The following is a 22,802-nucleotide window of genomic DNA, read 5'->3' on the forward strand; positions in this document are numbered from 1 at the left end:
CTACTGCAACTATGGAAGAATAAACAAACATTTAATCAAGAGGTTACTAAAACGTGTTGTGTCTGAACCTGCAATTTACCTCAACACTGATAAAGTACACTGTGATAAGTACATATACCTTAATGCTGTCCACATCATACCTAAATCACCAGTTCACATTGTCTTTTCTTTATCAGGCATTGTAGTATAAAATCCACCAGATGGTGTCAGGGTAGGACCTATAGAGCATCCTAACAGGACAAGTAATGCATGCTACAGCCATTCCATAAGCATATTGTCCAGATATGACAACAATAAATATATATATTTTTATCCATGGACAGGTTTTTGACAAAACTGCACGATAGAAAGCATGTGTACACATTCATTCATTTCATTAGTATGATTTGTGTGTGGTGATTTTGTATGTTTAGTTGGTGTCTTCCGCTGAGGCGTCATTTTCTCCCCTATTTCTGGCAGCAGGAGAGAGGTGCCAAGGTGTTACATTTAAGAGGCTCATCAGCTTATTCAGGATATGGGTCAGCAAAGGTGGAGTTGCTTTTCAACCCACCTCCCAGCACTCTCTCTCTCTCTCTCTCTCTCTCTCTCTCTCTCTCTCTCTCTGTGTGTTTCTCTCTAATGCACACATGCACACACACACACACACTGCCATAGCCTACCACCCAGGATTCAAATTAATCAATAAAGACCTATCTAGTCATAGGAGATAATCCCCAATATTTAGTAGGTCTGTCCATATTCAAATATAGTAGGTCTGTCCATATTCAAATATAGTAGGTCTGTCCATATTCAAATATAGTAGGTCTGTCCATATTCAAATATAGTAGGTCTGTCCATATTCAAATATAGTAGGTCTGTCCATATTCAAATATAGTAGGTCTGTCCATATTCAAATATAGTAGGTCTGTCCATATTCAAATATAGTAGGCCTGTCCATATTCAAATATAGTAGGTCTGTCCATATTCAAATATAGTAGGTCTGTCCATATTCAAATATAGTAGGTCTGTCCATATTCAAATATAGTAGGCCTGTCCATATTCAAATATAGTAGGTCTGTCCATATTCAAATATAGTAGGTCTGTCCATATTCAAATATAGTAGGTCTGTCCATATTCAAATATAGTAGGCCTGTCCATATTCAAATATAGTAGGTCTGTCCATATTCAAATATAGTAGGTCTGTCCATATTCAAATATAGTAGGCCTGTCCATATTCAAATATAGTAGGTCTGTCCATATTCAAATATAGTAGGTCTGTCAATATTCAAATATAGTAGGCCTGTCCATATTCAAATATAGTAGGTCTGTCAATATTCAAATATAGGCCGGTGCATGATATCTATCTTACATTTCTCTATGTTGTGATGTCGAAAGAGATTCCCTAAAAACGCGCCACAACTTTTTTGTAGCAGGTTAGGAGAATTTACGCAGCAGATTAGAATAATTAACGTAGCAGGTTTGGAGAATTAGCTTAAGGGTTAGCAAAAATGCTTTCCTAACCTGCTATGAAAAGTCACTTGCTTCAAAGTTACGTGTCTCTGAGTCCCGATGCCGAAAGCCAGTTGTTTGTATCTAGGCAAGTGGACAATCCTCAAAAAGGGCTTTAGGTTTTGAGATACCCCTACAAAGCACAACCATATTTTTTCACATCTCCAATGTCTCCCGTTTATGAAATGCTTTGTTGCTGATTAATAGACAACTCTCAAGTCAAGTTTGCTCTCATTCGGTGCTGTATTGTCCTGCCTGCCAAAAATACATACAGTTACAAGTTTTTTTTGTGTTGAAGCTATTGTAACTGGCTCTAATGAAAACAAGTGGGCTGAGACAGTGAAAATTGTCTCAGAAAATGGTAATGTCTGGGTCCTCCCGAGTGGTGCAGTGGTCTAAGGCACTACATCGCAGTGCTAGCTGTGCCTCTAGATATTCTGGGTATTCTGGGTTCAAGTCTGTCACGGGCGGCACACAATTGGCTAGATGCATATGATATCCTAATGCGGTTTATTTGTGTATGTCAGGCAGACAACTGACTATTTGTATTCCAAATTTGAGCAATATCAGCGCTTGCAATATTGGGTTACATGAGTTTATGTGACCCATCCCCCCTCCAGCCAGCACGTTTTGAGTTTAGTTTTTGAGTAAAATATTTTTTCATAACCAACCATTTAATAAATGGACAAATTAGAGATGTGAAAAAATATGGTTGTGTTTTGTTCGACCTCGGGTAGGGGTATAATTTTTTTGGGGAGGCCCTGCCACTAGCCTAATCTGTCTAAATTGGTACTGTGTTCCTGAAATGCGACGTCAAAACAGCTGAAATGACTGACGCAGGCAAATATTGAGGAGCTCGGGGGATACACGAGCAGGGAGAACCCTTCGTTAACGTTAATTATTCCCTCAACACCTGAGAGCAAATTCAATTTAAGTGTGAGGCCTATCATTGTCACATAAACGCATCAGACCAATTATTGCTCGATGCATATTGTTCATGCAACAAGCTGTCTCCATGGCAAAGGAAAATAATAAGTTAAATTACCCTAGAAAAAAATACTTTCAGTTTTTCATCTTCATCACTGTTATTAGTGGCAAATAGAAAATGTCTAATTATATTTCTTTAGAGCCCTCTCTGTAAATCAAAATGTGATATTCTATAGAATATAAGCTACTATCTTGACAAGGCTTTGTGGGACGGTAATGTGTTTCAGAGACTCCAACGTGCATTGACAATCCTCTTATAGTATGCCTTACCGAATATGGATTAGGTCCGTGTGCAGCACCCGTTTTGCCTACAGGTCACTTTGAAAGGGCTTTGATTGAATTGGCGTGGTTGATCTTGGCCTGTTATAATGTACAATATATATTCGTTAAAAATTCAATATAAATAAGTTTGACATTGAAGAAAATATCGCTTTAATTTGAATGCTTTAGTAATCTAAGTTTCTGCAACCTGTTGAGCATCAGGTAACCTTGACTTTCCAAGGATACCTTACAATAATGCATAATGTTAGTCTGTTTGAATCTAATGAGCTAATATTATAAGGTGAGAAAAATGTAACTTGCGTGTGGAGTGAACCTGTGTAGCGCGCGATAGCCTCGTGAAGCGCGAACAGCGGGATGTAAGGAGCTCTCTAGGGTGCTGAAGTTGACAGACAGAAGGGAGCTCATGCCTCTTCCTCACTCTATCATACAGACCAGAAAGATAATGAGGTGTTGTGTCTTCAACTGGGCAACGGTAGGACATTTTACACGTGTGAAAATATAGAGAATACTGAAATGGTGAGGTAAGGATTACTGGGGAAAAAATCAGGAGTGTTAAAAAACTCTCTTCGGGCTTCTCAGCTTTCAAGAAGGCCAAGAAAAGCAATGGTAAGTGCAACCTATTATGCTTCAAGTTATGCTATTTCACGAGTGTATCTTTGGGAAAACATGCTATCAAATACAGTGATCTCACTTTCACATAGCCTACTTTGTTTTAACGCTATGCAGTTCAATGAACTTTGAAGTAGCCTAACCCTAATTAGAAATTATGTTCAAATAAATAGGCTACTCTAAACTTTTTTTTGCAGGTGTCTTTGGTTTGGTTTATAATGCTCTGATGTAGGATCACAGTTCACCAACACGGATACTCAAGCAGGATAATGCAACATATTCCTCTAAATGTTGGAGGTGTGCTATGGGACTTATCCAACTATCCATACAGCCCCACCATCTTCAAGAGCAGACAAAGCCTTACAACGCTGCCATTCTATAACTTTCTGCTATGGGTCCTGCTCGGGGTTTTGACGTTTCCATGCTGTGTCCAGTGTTTAATCTTCAAAGTTGGGGTCCTTGGGCCCTGGAACTGCGACCCGGTCTACTCCAAGGCCCTACCTGCGGTGGCCGCTAAATTGGCCGTGGGTAGAATAAACGAGGATTTCAGTTTAGATTTGGGAAGCAAATTGGACTTCGTGATCCTGCAAGAAGCATGTGAAACGTCTAAAGCGTTGACCACATTTGTGTACTACGAGAAAATGGTGGACGGTTTCGTCGGCCCCACGAATCCAGGATACTGTGACGCAGCCTCACTTTTGAGCAAAAACTGGGATAAAGCTATCTTTTCCTGGGCTTGTATTAACTATGAGTTGGATCGAATCAAGGGTTACCCAACCTTCGCACGGACACTGCCGTCACCCACACGGGTGTTGTTCACGGTGTTGAAGCATTTCTGTTGGGCCAACATCGGCATCGTGTCTTCCAATGAGGATATCTGGATGGACACCGCCGGTAAAGTGGCCAACTCCCTGCGGAGCCAGGGACTTCCCGTTGGCATAGTAGCGTCGGTGGGAATGAACGAGACGGAGATGGAGAGTACATTGAGCAGAATCCAGGCTGCTGGGGAGATCAAAGGCGAGTGTTTTTAACCATTTCTTTACCGTCTCTTTGCGGAAGTTTTAGTTACTGAAGAGATACGAGTGAAGTATGTGCAGGTTATGCTATCAAGCCTCACAAGACAGTAGGCCTACACAACTATGTGATTGATCAGTTTAAAAGGGTCATCCTCAACTGAAACAATAACAAAGCATTTCCCTGCCCTGGTTTCCGTAATAAACTGAGGGATGGGGTAGAAGAAATCTAACCCCTTTCAAATTCATAGATATAGCTATGGATACAATTACTAACCATCCATGAAATCAACATCATAGTTTTAACCATGTTAGAGACTATAAAGTGTTTGTTTACATTTACTTTGTTTACAAACATTGGAGTACAATGAGCTTTAATTTCGGGTTCTGATGGGATAAGACAGTTGGAATAAGCTAATGAGACATAAGTTATATTGTTCTAGAATCAATGGGTACATATGATTCATTTATAAGTCCCAAATGTTATGCAGCAACTACAGATTGACCCTTTAAGGTAGGGTCATGTTGGCCAATGATGAATGTTACCTCAACCTGTGTTGATTAAGTTATTTTTAACTTTATTAGGGGTTGTCTCTGAAGTGTGAATCAATGCTATCATGAATGAATAATTTGTTTTTACAGTAGGATGATTCAGCAACATGCACAGAGATGCAATTCCTTCATGCACATGGTCATTCCAGGTGGCGACCCCTCACTGTCTCTGTCCTGTGTGTTCCAGTGATCATCATGTGCATGCACTCTGCTCTTATTGGTGGGGAGCAGCAGACAGCCTTCCTGCTGAAGGCCCATGAGATGGGTCTGACGAAGGGCCGATACGTGTTTGTCCCCTACGACACCCTGCTCTACAGCCTGCCCTACGCCAACACATCCTACTTCCTCCTGCAAAACAACACCAAGTTGCGGCAGGCCTACGACGCCGTGCTCACCATCACTGTGTCCTCAGATCTGATGTCATTCAATGAGGCGTTCAACATGGCCAAGAGGTTTGAGGAACTCACCATATCACTGGTCCCACAGCAGGTGAGGAGGGTGCTTTTTTGATATTTTCACTTTTGGGATGTGAGTGGATTCCATCTGAATTTCAATTGATTGTTATTGATTGATTGTTATTCAATTGATTGTTATTGTTATTACAATATTATTATAAATATGCCATTGATTGCATTTATTGAATATTGGTTATATGGAGAAACACCATAGTCTTCAGGTCATTTGATGATTTTATCTGTTTTAGGTCAATGTATCACTCTCAGTTTTGGAAAAGCTAATCACTTTAGCCAAATAAACAATTTATCAATGGCCTCCTTGCATTCCAGGTCAACCCCCTGTTTGGAACCATTTACAACGGTATTTACCTCCTTGCCAAAGCCATGCACAATGCCAGAAGAGCTGGCAAGTGGCTCTCTGGGACCAACCTAGCTTATTTCACCAGGAACATGACGTTCTCTGGCTTCAACCAGAAGATCCAGATAGACACTGAAGGGGAGAGCCAGACTAACTATGTCATCCTGGACTCCGACGGATGGGAGGGTCAGCTGTACCGCTCCTATCTGGTGGACCTGAGCGCTGACATGGTTCGCTTCGCAGGGAAGTCCATTAACTTCCCCGGGGGTTCCCCTCCTCCCTCAGACTCCAGCTGTTGGTTTGAACCGAACACAATCTGCACTGGAGGTAGAGAATCTGTTTAAAATCAAATCGTATTTTATTTGTCATATGCGCCGAATACAGCAGGTGTAGGTAGACCTTACCGTGAAATGCTTACTTACAAGCCCTTAACCAACAATGCAGTTCAAATAATAGAGTTAAGGAAATATTTACTAAATAAATTAAAGTAAAACATAAAGTTGTTAGTTTGTGTCTTTCATTCTTCCATCACACAACCAAACTATGTCTTTAGTCTCCATCTCTTACCTGTGTCTCAGGTGTGGAGATAACCTTCGTCATAGTGGTGTTTGTGATCCTCTTTGTTATGATCGTGGGAGGACTTGGTCTAAGTCTGTTTGTAAGGTAACTCTTCTCACTGTTCTGTTCTGTTTCTTACTGTATTTTTATGCTGTTCAGATACATAGAGACTATAAACCCAGACAGAGATAGTTGGTATTGCTGTGCTGTGATCTTGGCTGACATGCTCTCTGATTGGCTGGCAGGAGGAGAATCCAGCAGATCCAGTTGGTGAAGGGTCCCAATCGGATCCTACTGACTCTAGAGGACCTCACATTCATCAACCCTCAGCTTAGCAAGAGAGTAAATATATTGTCCCATGTGATTCTCTACAACATTACCTCTATCTGATGTACTGTATGTTCATTCATATATTTTATGCCTCATAGAAAATCACTCTAGAGGACCTGGGTGACTCTAAAAGTGCGATAGACAACAACAGTATGCATTCAGGAGACCCGCACCACTCTGTGGACAGCATCACAACAGCAACACATGAGACCACAAATGTAGCTGTCTATGAGGTAAGTAGACGACGTTGACCGCTGAACCACAAGTCGAATTTTCATTCCTATCCCAAAAGATTTCAACGTGACTTGTAGAGAATGGAGCCAGGATAAAACCACATATTTTTGTCCATGGCTTCACAGGGTGACTGGGTGTGGCTGAAAAAGTTTGAAGAAGGCCATTTCAAGGAGGTCAAGCAGAGCACGACCAAGATCTTTACAAAGGTAAAATAAAACATAACAACAACAGCAATTTCAAGCACAAGGTCAGTGAAATGCTTGCGAGCTCTACCCAACAGTGCAAAAATAAATATCTAAACTAGTATAGCTAATTAAACATTTAATATAAATGTATATACTGCATTTTATTTCATATATATATATATATTTAATTATTAGTATTATACTATTAAGAAAACATGAGAAATAATATAATGTATAGAATCTTGTCTGGGATGTGAGGTTGTTTTTGTTAACTTTAGGGTCTTAATTTTGTGTGAATGTGTCCAGATGAAGGATCTGCGAAATGAGAACATCAATCCGTTCCTGGGGTTCTTCACAGACTGTGACATGTTTGCTGTGGTGACGGAGCATTGTTCCCGTGGCAGCCTGCAGGACCTCCTGAGGAACGACGACGTGAAGCTGGACTGGATGTTCAAGTCTTCTCTGTTGCTGGATCTAATCAAGGTATGACATGTTTGACGTGTCATGTTACAGAACTTTTTCTGCTAGTCTAATTTGTCCCAATAAGATTTTAAAATATCTTATAAAACCTGATCATGTTCATTTAAATTGTTTTTCTAGTACTTTGTCATAAGTAACACCAATGGTTTACATGTGTTGATCATATTGGCCTCTCAGGGTATGAAGTATCTGCACCATCGAGAGTTCCCTCACGGCCGGCTGAAGTCACGGAACTGTGTGGTGGACGGTCGCTTTGTCCTCAAGATCACAGACTATGGCTTTAACGAGCTGCTGGAATCCCAGAAATCCCCCCAAAATCTAGTTCCACCCGAAGGTAACATCTATGCCTAGATCTGCACATTTTTGGGAAAGAAATGGCACTCTTTTTTTGACAGTGCAGTCAAAAATGTGATATATATTTCCACACTATGAGGTTGAAATAACTCTGTGAAATTTTGAAAATTATGTTAATGCCCTTTTAGTGTAAGAGTTATTTGAAAATACCGCCTTAAATTTCAGCTTGTTTTGCATGGGTGGTGTGTTGGACCACCAGGTGACATCATAACAAAGAGAGTTTTCCCTCCTCTCTGCCAATAACAGTTTTCAGGTTACACATCCCTCCCACTAGGATCCTCCAGTTAGGCCCCTCTCTCAGACCACTCCCAGACAGTCCTAGCAAAATTCTTGCTTGAGAAATGTCATTTTACTAAGAAGCTATTTTTGTAAGGTACTTAATTGTTACCCAGAAATGATTTGATATTGAAATTAAAATTGCTGCATTGGACCTTTAAAGATGGACTTCAAACACAACCATTTGTATTTCTAGTTTGTGAGCATACATCTATGTCATTTAAATGTGCTGCATTTAACTACCATGCCAAAATCATGACTCTGTGCTTCTTTATCTCAGATCAGTTTTGGACAGCTCCAGAGTTCCTCCGAGACGTGGAGAACTCTCGGAAGGGCACCTATAAAGGAGATGTGTATAGTTTTGCCATTATACTCCAGGAGGTGGTTGTCCGAGGACTTCCGTATTGCATGCTGGGTCTGACTCCTGCGGGTAGGTCTGGGGGATAAAAAACAGGCAAAACCATACAATCCACTCTGAGAGGAAATGTTTTGTTTTACCTTGAGGTAATTTTTTGGTATTTTGTGGATCAACATCAATTGATTGATTAGTTATACTGGTATCTATCGAGTAATGTCAGAGTTGTAAATCACAATAATTTCCCTATCTACAGTGTATAATGTAGCTACATATTGTACAGCATTTCTGCTTTGCTTTGACCAACTGTCTAGTACCAGCTGCCAATAAGCTGTGTAATGAGTTGTTATGCTCTAGTGCTGTTGCTATATAACCTCTCACCTCTCTTTCTCTCTTCCTCCCAATCAGAGATCATCCGTAAGGTGAAGAAGCCTCCTCCCATGTGCAGGCCTACGGTGGCCCCAGATCAGGCTCCTCTGGAGTGTATTCAGCTGATGAAACAGTGCTGGAGTGAACAGCCTGACCGGAGACCAGCCTTCGATGAGATCTTTGACCGGGTCAGCAACACTCATCTGTCTCCATGGTTATATTAGCAGTTGACATTACTCTTCAATAAAACACACCCCAAATCAAATCAGGGGGAGAAAAATAGGTTTATTCAAAGAGGAGATGTTATACTGAGAGGTACAGTTGAAGTCGAAAGTTTACATACAACTTAGCCAAATACATTTAAATTAAGTTTTTCACAATTCCTGACATTTAATCCTAGTAAAAATTCCCTGTTTTAGGTCAGTTATGATCACCACTTTATTTTATGAAAGTGAAATGTCAGAATAATAGTAGAGAGAATGATTTATTTCAGCTTTTATTTCTTTCATCACATTCCCAGTGGGTCAGAAGTTTACAAACAGTGGGGAGAACAAGTATTTGATACACTGCCGATTTTGGAGGTTTTCCTACTTTCAAAGCATGTAGAGGTCTGTAATTTTTATCATAGGTACACTTCAACTGTGAGAGACGGAATCTAAAACAAAAATCCAGAAAATCACATGGGAATTTCTGGATTTTTAAGTAATTAATTTGCATTTTATTCATGGTTGGGATGATGTTCTTCGGCTTGCACCTATAACCCTTTTTCCTCCTAACATAACAATGGTCATTATGGCCAAACAGTTCTATTTTTGTTTCATCAGACCAGAGGACATTTCTCCAAAAAGTACGATCTTTGTCCCCATGTGCAGTTGCAAACTGTAGTCTAGCTTTTTTTAATGGCGGTTTTAGAGCAGTGGATTCTTCCTTGCTTAGCGGCCTTTCAAGTTATGTCGATATAGGACACGTTTTACAGTGGATATAGATACTTTTCTACCTGTTTCCTCCAGCATCTTCACAAGGTACTTTGCTGTTGTTCTGGGATTGATTTGCACTTTTCTCACCAAAGTACGTTCATCTCTAGGAGACAGAACTCGTCTCCTTCCTGAGCGGTATGTGTGGTCCCGGCTGAGTGGTCCCATGTTGTTTACACTTGCGTACTATTGTTTGTAAAGATGAACGTGGTACCTTCAGGCATTTGTAAATTGCTCCCAAGGATGAACCAGACTTGTGGAGGTCTACAATTTTTTTTCTCAGGTCTTGGCTGATTTTTTTTCATTTTCCCATGATGTCAAGCAAAGAGGCACTGAGTTTGAAGGTAGGCCCTGAAATACATCCACCATTTGACTCAAATAATGTCAATTACCCTATCAGAAGCTTCTAAAGTCATGACATCATTTTCTGGAATTTTCCAAGCAGTTTAAAGGCACAGTCAACTTAGTGTATGTAACATTCTGACCTACTGGAATTGTGATACAGTGAATTATAAGTGAAATAATCTGTCTGTAAACAATTGTTGGAAAAATGACTTGTGTCATGCACAAAGTAGATGTCCTAACCGACTTGCCAAAACTATAGTTTGTTAACAAGAAATTTGTGGAGTGGTTGAAAAACGAGTTCTAATGACTCCAACCTAAGTGTATGTAAACCTCCGACTTCAACTGTAGTTCATTCTCCCCTGTCCTCAGTGATTCTCTTCAGTTATTCTCTTCAGTGATTTTCTCCTGTGATTCTCTCCTGTGATTGTCTCATCAGAACAAAGGGACAGGATGTACTTTAGAACCCAGCCATAGCCTGTGGTTGAACAATTGGATTTCCTTGTAATAAAACTGGGCCAATGGCTAAATAACAAGTATACTATTTCAGGAATCAATTTGGACCAATGAGAACTTGCCATATAGCTATGAGTCCCAGACTGAAATTCCTCCCATGTCTCTGACCCATTGATCATTAATTTCTAACACTATTTCCATTAGTCGTTAGTACTCTGTTGACTTTTAGTCCTCTTGACCTTTTGTACTCTATTGACCTCTCGTCCTCTGCGTTGTGTATTTATCTTGGGAAATATTCTTACAGTTACCTGCTGTCAGTGTCATAGCAAGATAATGCAGGGAATATGTCTGGGTAATTATAGGCTTTGGACAGCAGAAATTGGTCTCTCAGCACTCATGGGCCGGGTCCAAAATCAGTCTTGCCTACTACTTAATAAAACGAGATACTGTGTACTAATCGTATTACACACTATTTAGAACGTACGGTTTAGTAAAAACAAATGCAGTACGCAACAACTAACATACTCGGCTCACCCATCCTGAGAATGTGTCATCAAATAATGCTCAATTTAAAGCATACTTGAGTTTTGAAATTTCACTCACTATGAAACGTTCTATTTTTGCATACAGTACCAGTCAAAAGTTTGGACACACCTACTCATTGAAGGGTTTTTCTTTATTTTTACTATTTTCTACATTGTAGAATAACAATGAAGACATCAAAACTATGAAATAACACATATGGAATCATGTAGTAATCATGTATTTTAGATTCTTCAAAGTAATGTCACGCTCGTAATAATGAATGGACCAAGATACAGTGTGATATGTTTCCATCCTTTATTTAGAAGAGAAACTTAAAGCACAAAAATAATAAAGCGAATAAATGAAACGTGACGCTACATGCAGTGCAGAAAGCAACTACACACAAACATAGTCAAGATCCCACAAATACAATGGGGAAATGGCTACCTAAATATGATCCCCAATCAGAGACAACGATAAACAGCTGCCTCTGATTGTGAACCATATCAGATCAACATAGAAATGCAATTCCCCTAGATAACCCACCCTAGATAACCCACCCTGGGGCGGCAGGGTAGCCTAGTGGTTAGAGTGTTGGACTAGTAACCGGAAGGTTGCGAGTTCAAACCTCCGAGCTGACAAGGTACAAAATCTGTTGTTCTGCCCCTGAACAGGCAGTTAACCCACTGTTCCCAGGCCGTCATTGAAAATAAGAATTTGTTCTTAACTGACTTGCCTGGTTAAATAAAGGTAAAATAAAAAAATAAATCACACCCCGACCCAACCAACATAGATAATAAACAGCTCTCTATGGTCAGGGCGTGACAAGTAGCCCCCCTTTGCCTTGATGACAGCTTTGCACACTCTTGGCATTCTCTCAACCAGCTTCACCTGGAATGATTTTCCAACCGTTTTGAAGGAGTTCCCACATATGCAGAGCACTTTTTGGCTGCATTTCCTTCACTCTGCAGTTCAACTCATCCCAAACCATCTAATTTGAGTTGAGGTCGAGTAATTGTGGAGGCCAGGTCATCTGATGTAGCACTCCATCACTCTCCTTCATGGTCAAATTGCCCTTACACAAACCAGATGGGATGGCGTATCGCTGCAGAATGCTGTGGTAGCCATGCTGGTTAAGTGTGCCTTGAATTCTAAATACATTTATTTCACCTTTATTTAACCAGGTAGGCTAGTTGAGAACAAGTTCTCATTTACAACTGTGACTTGGCCAAGACAAAGCAAAGCAGTTCGACACATACAACAACACAAGTACACATGGAATAAACAAACATACAGTCAATAATACAGTAGAAAAAGTCTATATACAGTGTGTGCAAATGAGGTAAGATAAGGGAGGTAAGGCAATAAATAGGCCATGGTGGCGAAGTAATTACAATATACCAATTAAACACTGGAGTGATAGATGTGCAGAAGATGAATGTGCAAGTAGAGATACCGGGGTGCAAAGGAGCAAAATAAATAAATAAATACAGTATGGGGATGAGGTAGATTGGATGGGCTATTTACAGATGAGCTATGTACAGGTGCAGTGATCTGTGAGCTGTTCTGACAGCACTAGAAGAGGGGGATTTGAAGAGGGGGATGATCGTGGCAGCTTTCCAATCTTTGGGAATCTCAGACAATACGAAAGAGAGGTTGAACAGGCTAGTAATAGGGGTTGCAACAATTTTGGCAGCTCATTTTAGAAAGAGAGGGTCCAGATTGTCTAGCCCGAATGATTTGTAGGGGTCCAGATTTTGCCGCTCTTTCAGAACGTCAGCTATCTGGATTTGGGTGAAGGATAAATGGGGGAGGCTTGGGCGAGTTGCTGTAGGGCGTGCAGGGCAGTTGACCGGGGTAGGGGTAGCCAGGTAGAAAGCATGGCCAGCCGTAGAAAAATGCTTATTGAAATTCTCAATTATAGTGGATTTATCGGTGGTGACAATGTTTCCTAGCCTCAGTGCAGTGGGCAACTGGGAGGAGGTGCTTTTGTTCTCCATAGACTTTACAGTGTCCCAGAACTTTTTTGAGTGTGTGCTACAGGATGCAAATTTCTGTTTTAAAAAGCTAGCCTTAGCTTTCCTAACTGGCTGTGTATATTGGTTCCTAACTTCCCTGAAAAATTCCATATCATATAAATCATATAAATCACTGACATTGTCACCAGCAAAGAAACCCCACACCATCACACCTCCTACTCCATGCTTCACAGTGGGAACTACACATGTGGTGATCATCCTTTCACCTACTTTGAGTCTCACGAAGACACTGCAGTTGGAACCAAAAATCTCAAATTTGGACTCATCAGACCAAAGGACAGATTTCCAACGGTCTAATGTCCATTGCTCGTGTTTTTTGGCCAAAGCAATTCTCTTATTATTATTGGTGTCCTTTAGTAGTGTTTTTTAGTAGTGTTTTCCAGCAATTTGACCATGATGGCCTGATTCACGCAGTCTCCTCTGAACAGTTGATGTTGAGATGTGTCTGTTACTTGAATTCTGTGAAGCATTTATTTGCGCTGCAATCTGAGGTGCAGTTAACTCTAATGAACTTATCCTCATGAGCGCAAGTTTCATCATAGCACTTGATGGTTTTTGCGACTGCACTTGAAGAAACTTTCAAAGTTCTAGAAATGTTCTGTATTGCCTGGCCTTCATGTCTTAAAGTAATGATGGACGGTCGTTTCTCTTTGCTTATTTGAGCTGTTCTTGCCATAATATGGTCTTGGTTTTTTACCAAATAGGGCTATCTTCTATTTTCCACCCCTACCTTGTCACAACACAACTGATTGGCTCAAGAAGAAGGAAGGAAATTCCACAAATTAACTTTTAACAAGGCACCCTTGTTAATTGAAATGCATTCCAGGTGAAGCTGGTTGAGAGAATGCCAAGAGTGTGCAAAGCTGTTATCATGGCCAAATGTGCTTACTTTGACGAATCTCAAATATAAAATATATTTAGATTTTTTTAAACACTTTTTTGGTTACTACATGATTCCATATGTGTTATGTCATAGTTTTGATGTCTTCACTATTATTCTACAATGTAGAAAATAGTAGAAAATAAAGAAAAACCCTTGAAGGTGTAGGTGAGTCCAACCTTTTGACAGGTAATGTACCTAAAATGCATACTATTTAGAACGCTAGTATTCAGGTTTTCAGACACGGACAAAGTCTTGTCTCAGCTTTATGGATTTTTACAGAGATCATAAGTCATACCTGATATTACATAATGTAGTGAACCGATGTTGATGGTGTATGTCACAGTTCAAGCTGATCAACAAGGGCAAGAAGACCAACATAATTGACTCCATGTTGCGGATGCTGGAGCAGTACTCGTCTAACCTGGAAGACCTGATCAGAGAGAGGACAGAGGAGCTGGAAGTGGAGAAACAGAGGACAGAGAAACTGCTCTCTGAGATGCTACCTCCGTGAGTCAAGCATCATGTTATGACACTCACAGAGACAACTAAATAAGACAATGGGCATCTTGTTTCTTGTTTGATGCCACGGGTATTATCCTTTTATTACATGATGTGGTACTTTACTTTCAACTTCGAATGATTGTTTGTTGCTCTATGTCACGTTACCACTAACACGTTACCACTAACACAAAATGTCCCCTGTCACATTACAGTTCTGTGGCAGAGGCTCTGAAGACGGGTGCGACGGTGGAGCCAGAGTACTTTGACCAGGTTACCATCTACTTCAGTGACATAGTAGGCTTCACCACCATCTCTTCCCTCAGTGATCCCATCGAGGTGGTGGACCTGCTTAATGACCTGTACACGCTGTTCGACGCTGTGCTCAGCAACCACGACGTATACAAGGTCAGTTATACTATTTTCACACTACTGTGTTGAACCAAAATGAGCTGAGCCGAGGCATCATAGTTGCTGGAAACGGGTTGGGGTGTCGTGCCAGGGGAGCTTCACAACAGCACAGATCAAGTGACGTGATGATTTTTTTTAGTATCAACGTGCCAATGTTTCACTGTATGCCTGCTTGTTTGCATTGTATAGGTGGAGACCATTGGTGATGCCTACATGGTGGCATCAGGTCTACCCAAGAGAAATGGCAACAAACACGCAGCGGAAATAGCCAACATGTCCCTGAACATCCTGAGCTCTGTGGGCACCTTCCAGATGCGCCACATGCCCGGCATTCCCGTCAGGATACGAATAGGGATACACTCAGGTGAGAGAGGGCATTGGGTTGTCCCTGCCTGGCAGACACACTCTGAAGTTAGGCTGATTAGCTAGATGATCAATCTTGCTCAATGGTATGCCAAAGTAAGGTGTTTATAAATATGAAGAGTTTCTTTCCAAAACACCATATATCCATTTTCTGAAATGTTGGTAAATTAGCTTATATTGTTTAAACTTCTTATGGCTGGGGGGGCAGTATTGAGTAGCTTGGATGAATAAGGTGCCCAGAGTAAACTGCCTGCTACTCAGGCCCAGAAGCTAAGATATGCATATTATTAGATTTGGATAGAAAACACTCTGAAGTTTCTGCAACTGTTTGAATGATGTCTGTGAGTATAACAGAACTCATATGGCAGGCAAAAACCTGAGAAAGAAATCCACCAGGAAGTGGGATATCTGAGGTTTGTAGTTTTTCAACTTTTTGCCTATCCAAGATACAGTGTACATTTGGTCCAATTGCACTTCCTAAGGCTTCCACTAGATGTCAAAAATCTTTAGAACCTTATTTGAGGCTTCTACTGTGAAGGAGGAGAGAATAAGAGCTGATTGAGTAAGAGGTCTGGCAGAAGGCCATGAGCTCAGTCAGGCACGCTCCCATGAGAGGTAGCTGCGTTCCATAGCATTTCTAAAGACAAAGGAATTCTCGAACAAAACATACATGTATTGTGTAACATGAAGTCCTATGAGTGTCATCTGATGAATATCATCAAAGGTTAGTGATTCATTTTATCTCTATTTCTGGTTTTTGTGACTAGGTACTGACCTAAATGGCTGTGTTTTTCTGTAACTAGGTATTGACCTAACATAATCGTTTGGTGTGCTTTCGTCGTAAAGCCTTTTTGAAATCGGACACTGTGGTGGGATTAACAACAAGTTTATCTTTAAAGTGGTGTAAAATACTTGTATGTTTGAGGAATTTTAATTTGTTGTTGTTTGAATTTGGCGCCCTGCACTTTCACTGGCTGTTGTCATATCAATCCCGTTAGCGGGATCTCAGCCGTAAGAAGTTTTAAAGAACTTATGAAAGAGATTGGTGTTTTTTTTCAATATCTAATCATGGCATGGGTTTGTTCAATGACAGACATGTATTTGTTTAAAATCTATCACTTAATCGTTTCATTTTAGAGAGACAAATAATCAATTGTTTTCTCAAAACACGATATATTCACCTTACTCTTCAAGAAATAAGTAGTATTGCTAGGTTTTACACATTCAAATGTAACGAATAACTACATTTTTAATAAAGAACTGTACAAATGGTACATTTGTGATATATGTAAAAACGTCTTATGGCTGCAATCCCGTTAACGGGAGCGATATGACAACAGCCAGTGAAAGTGCAGAGCGCCAATTTCAAAACATCAAAAATCTCATAATTAAAATTCCTGCATGTATGCATGTATCTCATACCATTTTAAAGCTAATCTTGTTGTTAATCCTATCACAGTGTCCGATTTCAAATGTGCTTTATAGCAAAAGCACCACAAACGATTATGTTAGGTCACCACATAGCCACAAAAAGCAGAAATAGAGATAAAATGAATCACTAACCTTTGATCATCTTCATCAGATGACACTCATAGGACTTTATGTTACACATTACATGTATGTTTTGTTTGATGAAGTTCATATTTATCAAAATATGAGTTTACATTGGCGCGTTACATTCACTAGTTCCAAAAACATCCAATGATTTTGCATAGTCACATCATTCAACAGAAATACTCATCATAAATGTAGATGATAATACAAGTTAAACACATGGAATTATAGATATACCTCTCCTTAATGCAACCGCTGTCAGATTTTTTTTCAACTTTACGGAAAAAGAAACCCATGCAATAATCTGAGACGGCGCTCCGGAGTAAAAGTCACAATAGCCGCAACGATGGCGTCAACATAAACAAGAAATTACATGATAAATATTCCCTTACCTTTGATGATGATCTACATCAGAAAGCACTCCAGGAATCCCAGGTCCACAATAAATGTTTGTTTTGTTCGATAATGTCCGTTATTTATGACCAAATACCTTCTTTTGTTAGCGCGTTTGGCATACATATCCAAACGCTCATTCTGGTCAGCGTTAGATCGGACAAAAACTTCAAAACGTTATATTACAGGTCGAAGAAACATTTCAAACTAAGTACAGAATCAATCATTAGGATGTTTTTAACATATAGCTTCAATAAAGTTCCAACCGGAGTATTCCTTCGTGTCTTCATGAGCAATGGAACGCAAGTGAATACCATGAGGAATGCGCGTGATCAGAAAATGGCTGACTGCCAGACATCTGATAGATTCTGCTCTCATTCACTCCCACAACACCGTAGAAGTCTCATTCAAATTTCTATTGATGGTTGACATCTAGTGGAACCCCTAGGCAGTGCAATGTGATTAATATCTCAAGGGGATTTCATTGGGGACTCTGGTGAATACATACAAAGCTCAGATTTCTCACTTCCTGTTTTGATTTCTCCTCAGGATTTTGCCTGCCATATGAGTTATGTTATACTCAAAGACATCATTCAAACAGTTTTAGAAACTTTAGAGTGTTTTCTATCCGATACTAATAATACTATGCATATATTAGCAACTGAGACTGAGGAGCAGGCCGTTTACTTTGGGCAACTTATTCATCCAAGCTACTCAATACTGACCCCCAGCCATAAGAAGTTACATTTAAAAATGTTTTATCAATACAGTTATATAAGACATAAACATTAACATTTGACATTTTTGTCATTTAGCGGAGGCTCTTAACCAGAGCAACTTACCGTGAGTGCATTCATCTTAAGGTAGCTAGTTGAGACAACCACATATCGCAGTCAAATATACAGTGTGCGAACATTCCATTCTAGCTAAACAATGCTGTATAGGGTTTTGCAAAAAATAACTACATTTTAATACACACTTAAAATCGATGAATTGGAAAAGTAATGTTTAACACGAATATGAAGCTAACCATAAGCACCAATGTGAACAATTTGTGGATATAGTGTTTTGGAAATAAGCTCTTCATATCACAATCAATTACTTTGATTCTATTTCCTTTTCTAACTGTCTGTATGTAGGAATCCATCATTCATAACGAGGGCGGCTGAAACAGTAGCAGGCCAGGGTTTGGTTTCTCAATGTGATGTCTGAGATGTGATGCTCATGTGTTGTGTGTGTACAGGGTCATGTGTTGCTGGGGTGGTGGGTCTGACCATGCCTCGGTACTGCCTTTTCGGAGACACAGTCAACACCGCCTCGCGTATGGAATCCACTGGGCTGCGTGAGTATCAGAGGTTCTTGGTGTTGATTTACAAAACATTAAGAACACCTTCCTAATATTGAGTTGGAACAGCCTCAATTCGTCAGGGCATGGACTCCACAAGGTGTGGAAAGCTTTCCACAGGGATGCTGTCCCATGTCGACTCCATTGCTTCCCACAGTTGCGTCAAGTTGGCTGGATGTCCTTTGGGTGGAACATTCTTGTTACACACGGGAAACTGTTGAGTGTGAAAAACCCAGCAGCGTTGCAGTTCTTGACACAAACCGGTTCGCCTGGGCTGGCACCTTCTACCATACCCCGTTCAAAAGCACTGAAGTATTTTGTCTTGCCCATTCAGCCTCTGAATGGCACACATACACAATCCATGTCTCAATTGTCTCAAAGCTTAAAAATCATTTTTAATCTGTCTCCTCCCCCTTCATCTACAATGATTGAAGTGGATTTAACAAGTGACATCAATAAGGGGTCATATCTTTCACCTGGATTCACCTGGTCAGTCTATGTCATAGAAAGAGCAGGTATTGTTAATGTTTTGTACACTCAGTGTATTTCTGCTCAGGATGTCTGCATTATTTTGCTGGTATGGTTTGTCGTGACAGTGTTATTTCCTTTCAGCTTATAGAATTCATGTAAACATGAGCACTGTGAAGATCCTGCGCTCCCTCAACGAGGGCTACAAGATAGACATCAGGGGCATGACAGAGCTGAAGGTATAAACACCTCACAATACATTATCCTATGTGTTCACCTGTAGGATTTCTTTCAACTGTTTATAAATAAATGATGAATAATGATGTGTTCCTACAGGGTAAAGGCATTGAAGAGACATACTGGCTGGTTGGGAAAGAAAACTTCACAAAGCCTTTACCGAAGCCTCCAGAGATTAAACCAGGGTAAGACCTCACAATACCGTACCTTATGTTGAGACCCTGCCGAGAACTAAGTTAATCTTAACATGTCTACATTTCATTCAGTGAATATTTGTTAATTGATTATACAGCAGTTTATGTGTAATAATTTCACTCATTTTCTCATCATTCACTGCATGAGCAAAATGGAGTCCCAATGAGTACCAGGATGTGATTGAGGCTGTTATGGTGGTGTTACAGTACATGTGTTGTCTACTTTAGGGATGACAATCATGGACTGAACCCAGAGGATATAGCAGCGTACAAGAGAAAAAAAAGCAAAGAAAAAGCTTGATTCTCTGAGTCAAAATCGAGGAGGTAGCTAGCAATTTGCATGCCGTGCTCTGTTGTGTCATGGTGAAAATCTAGTTGTTGTGTGGTGTCTTCTGTTGCATGTGGTTTGTGGCTTTCACAATCTGTGTGGTTTTGTTGAGCCCCCTCTACTACCCCCACCCCCTATACTGTTCATCCATAGTCTCTTGATCTGATCTCTTCTCTAATCTTCTAATCTTATCACCTTCAATACCGTTAAAAGCAGAGCAGACCTTGACCATCCCAGAAAAGCTCTATTCATTTTGGTTAATCGAGTGGTTCACCGTCATTACCGTCCTTCCGTTCTTTTCACCTTCTTATTTGAGGCAGCACTTCTAAGACACAGGTGGGGAGGATGGGCTCGTAGTAATGGCTGGAACGGAATAATTGGAATGGTGCACATCAAATACATGGTTTCCATGTGTGTGATACCACGTAATTCACTCCATTCCAGCCATTAATATGAGCCGTCCTCCCATCACCAGCCTCCTATCCTCGAAGACAATTAACATTCTGCTTCTTCTGCCATGTCATCTTGTCTCGTCTTGTTTCTCCAATTGCCATGTTTGCAATAATCTGATAGTCCTTCTATTGTTTGAAGTGGAAGTACGTAGAGTTTAAATGTTTTTGGATCTTCCATTCTCAGGGACAACTGGCAAGAGATGGTGACAGATGAGATCAAGACGATATTTCGCAAGGCCAACCGGGAGGTGGACAAGCCTAAAATCTGAGCAGATGAGACAGAGATAGAGAGAGACAAAAATGGGGAGAGGAGGAGGTCACATCCGAAGACAGAGAGAGGAAGAGAAAAGGATGATGAAGGACTGGTGGACAGAGGGCATGGACCGGCCTACTCACTGCGGCTTACATGGTCTCCTTTAATAGGATTTGCCTGGCTGCTGTCTGTGTAATCTGCTTGTGGCCAGCACAGCAGAAAGGGAGAACACTAATGAAATGAAGGTTGTTGAATTACTGTCCTGCGACAGGGATAGTGCATGTCTTCTTAATGAACTATGCACTTATTTCTCTGGACTCCCATTGGCCACTAAGTGGCTTCGTGTCAGTGGAGTATTTTTGTCTAGATGGGATACAGTTTATGTCAAAACAAACTTATCGTAGCGGGTTAGGAGAATTTACGCAGCAAGTTAGGAGAATGAATGTAGTAACTTATGAGAATTAAGTTTAATTAAGGTTAGGAAAAGGGTTAGGGGTAAAGTTAGCTAAAATGCAAAACATTTCAACTTTTGACATCAGTTTGACATAAACTGTAACCCATCTGGACATGGCCAAGTGGAGTTGAAGTCCCAGACCTCAACAGAATGATCTACTGTAATCTCTCCACTCCCATACTGTACTGTAGCTTTTAATCACATGCATAATGGAAATTATTTTCTATTTTTGTTATTGTTTCATCACTCTTCTAAACATTTTGAAAGGAGCACTTATCTGAAGAGAGTTCATTTTAGTTAGTTATGGGAAAATATGAAATTCCATTTTTAAGTTATGGCCAAAAACCTTTGTAAGAATGTAAGGTTAGCATTCCAAAGTTGTGAGAGGAAATATACTCTACCGTTAAAAAGTTTGGGGTCACTTCGAAATGTCCTTGTTTTTGAAAGAAAATCCAATTTATTGTCCATTAAAATAATATCAAATTGATCAGAAATACAGTGTAGACATTGTTAATGTTGTAAATGACTATTTTAGCTGGAAACGGCAGATTTTTTATAGAATATCTACATAGGCGTACAGAGGCCCATTATCAGCAAAAATCACTCCTGTGTTCCAATGGCACGTTGTGTTAGCTAATCCAAGTTTATCCTTTTAAAAGGCTAATTGATCACTTGAAAAAAAATATTTTAGCACAGCTGAAAACTGTTGTGATGTTTAAAGAAGCAATAAAACTGGCCTTCTTTAGACTAGTTGAGTATCTGGAGCATCAGCATTTGTGGGTTCGATTACAGCCTCAAAATGGCCAGAAAAAAAGACCTTTCTTCTGAGACTCGTCAGTCTATTCTTATTCTGAGAAATGAAGGCTATTCCATGCGAGAAATTGGCAAGAAACGAAACACCAGTCTCAACGTCAACAGTGAAGAGGTGGTGCTGGCCTTCTAGCCATATCTCAGACTGGCCAATAAAAAGAAAAGATTAAGATGGGCAAAAGAATGCAGACACTGGACAGAGGAACTCTGCCTAGAAGGCCAGCATCCCCCAGTCGCCTCTTCTCTGTTGACGTTGGGACTGGTGTTTTGCGGGTGCTATTTAATGAAGCTGCCAGTTGAGGACTTGTGAGGTGTCAGTTTCTCAAATTAGACACTCTAATGTACTTGTACTCTTGCCCAGTTGTGCACTGGTGCCTCCCACTCCTCTTTCAATACCCGTTAGAGACAGTTTGCGCTGTTCTGTGAAGGGAGTAGTTCACAGCGTTGTACGAGATCTTCAGTTTCTTAGCAATTTCTCGCATGGAATAGCCTTAATTTCTCAGAACAAGAATAGACTGACGAAGAAAGTTATTTGTTTCTGGCCATTTTGAGCCTGTAATCGAACCCACAAATGCTGATTCTCCAGATACTCAACTAGTCTAAAGAAGGCCAGTTTTATTGCTTCTTTAAACATCACATTAGTTTTCAGCTGTGCTAAAATAATTGCAAAAGGGTTTTCTAATGATCAATTAGCCTTTTAAATTGATAAACTTGGATTAGCTAACACAACGTGCCATTGGAACATGGTTGCTGATAATGGGCCTCTGTACGCCTATGTAGATATTCCATTAAAAATCAGCCGTTTCCAGCTACAATAGTCATTTACAACATTAACAATGTCTCCACTGTATTTCTGATTAATTTGAAGTTATTTTAACATACAAAAAAAAAGCTTTTGTTTCAAAATCAAGGATTTTTCTAAGTGACCCCAAACTTTT

At 40.2% G+C, this 22,802-nt stretch overlaps 1 protein-coding gene across 1 annotated transcript; it reads left to right on the top strand.

The window, feature by feature from the left end:
• Nucleotides 1–2,935: 2,935 nt before the first annotated feature.
• LOC110504076 (retinal guanylyl cyclase 2-like) lies at nt 2,936–21,515 on the top strand. The gene is made up of 20 exons (XM_021582896.2): nt 2,936–3,363; nt 3,564–4,383; nt 5,119–5,420; nt 5,717–6,071; nt 6,323–6,407; nt 6,548–6,644; nt 6,731–6,865; nt 6,992–7,072; nt 7,358–7,534; nt 7,709–7,865; nt 8,442–8,591; nt 8,925–9,073; nt 14,448–14,611; nt 14,818–15,010; nt 15,203–15,377; nt 18,567–18,665; nt 19,281–19,375; nt 19,473–19,558; nt 19,796–19,891; nt 20,532–21,515. The coding sequence occupies exons 2-19, from the start codon at nt 3,636–3,638 to the stop codon at nt 19,866–19,868; spliced, it is 3,321 nt and encodes a 1,106-aa protein (XP_021438571.2). The 5' UTR covers nt 2,936–3,363; nt 3,564–3,635; the 3' UTR covers nt 19,869–19,891; nt 20,532–21,515.
• The last annotated feature ends 1,287 nt before the right edge of the window (nt 21,516–22,802 follow it).

This window comes from Oncorhynchus mykiss, chromosome 24 (assembly GCF_013265735.2).
Source record: "Oncorhynchus mykiss isolate Arlee chromosome 24, USDA_OmykA_1.1, whole genome shotgun sequence".
Taxonomy (NCBI): domain Eukaryota; kingdom Metazoa; phylum Chordata; class Actinopteri; order Salmoniformes; family Salmonidae; genus Oncorhynchus; species Oncorhynchus mykiss.

What these genes read in the sequence shown, in the direction of transcription:
- LOC110504076 (XM_021582896.2), top strand. Translation starts at nt 3,636, where the DNA reads ATGCAACATATTCCTCTAAATGTTGGAGGTGTGCTATGGGACTTATCC. An exon ending in CGACCAAGATCTTTACAAAG is followed by an intron (nt 7,073 to 7,357) that starts GTAAAATAAAAC and finishes GAATGTGTCCAG; the next exon opens with ATGAAGGATCTGCGAAATGA. An exon ending in TCGATGAGATCTTTGACCGG is followed by an intron (nt 9,074 to 14,447) that starts GTCAGCAACACT and finishes TGTATGTCACAG; the next exon opens with TTCAAGCTGATCAACAAGGG.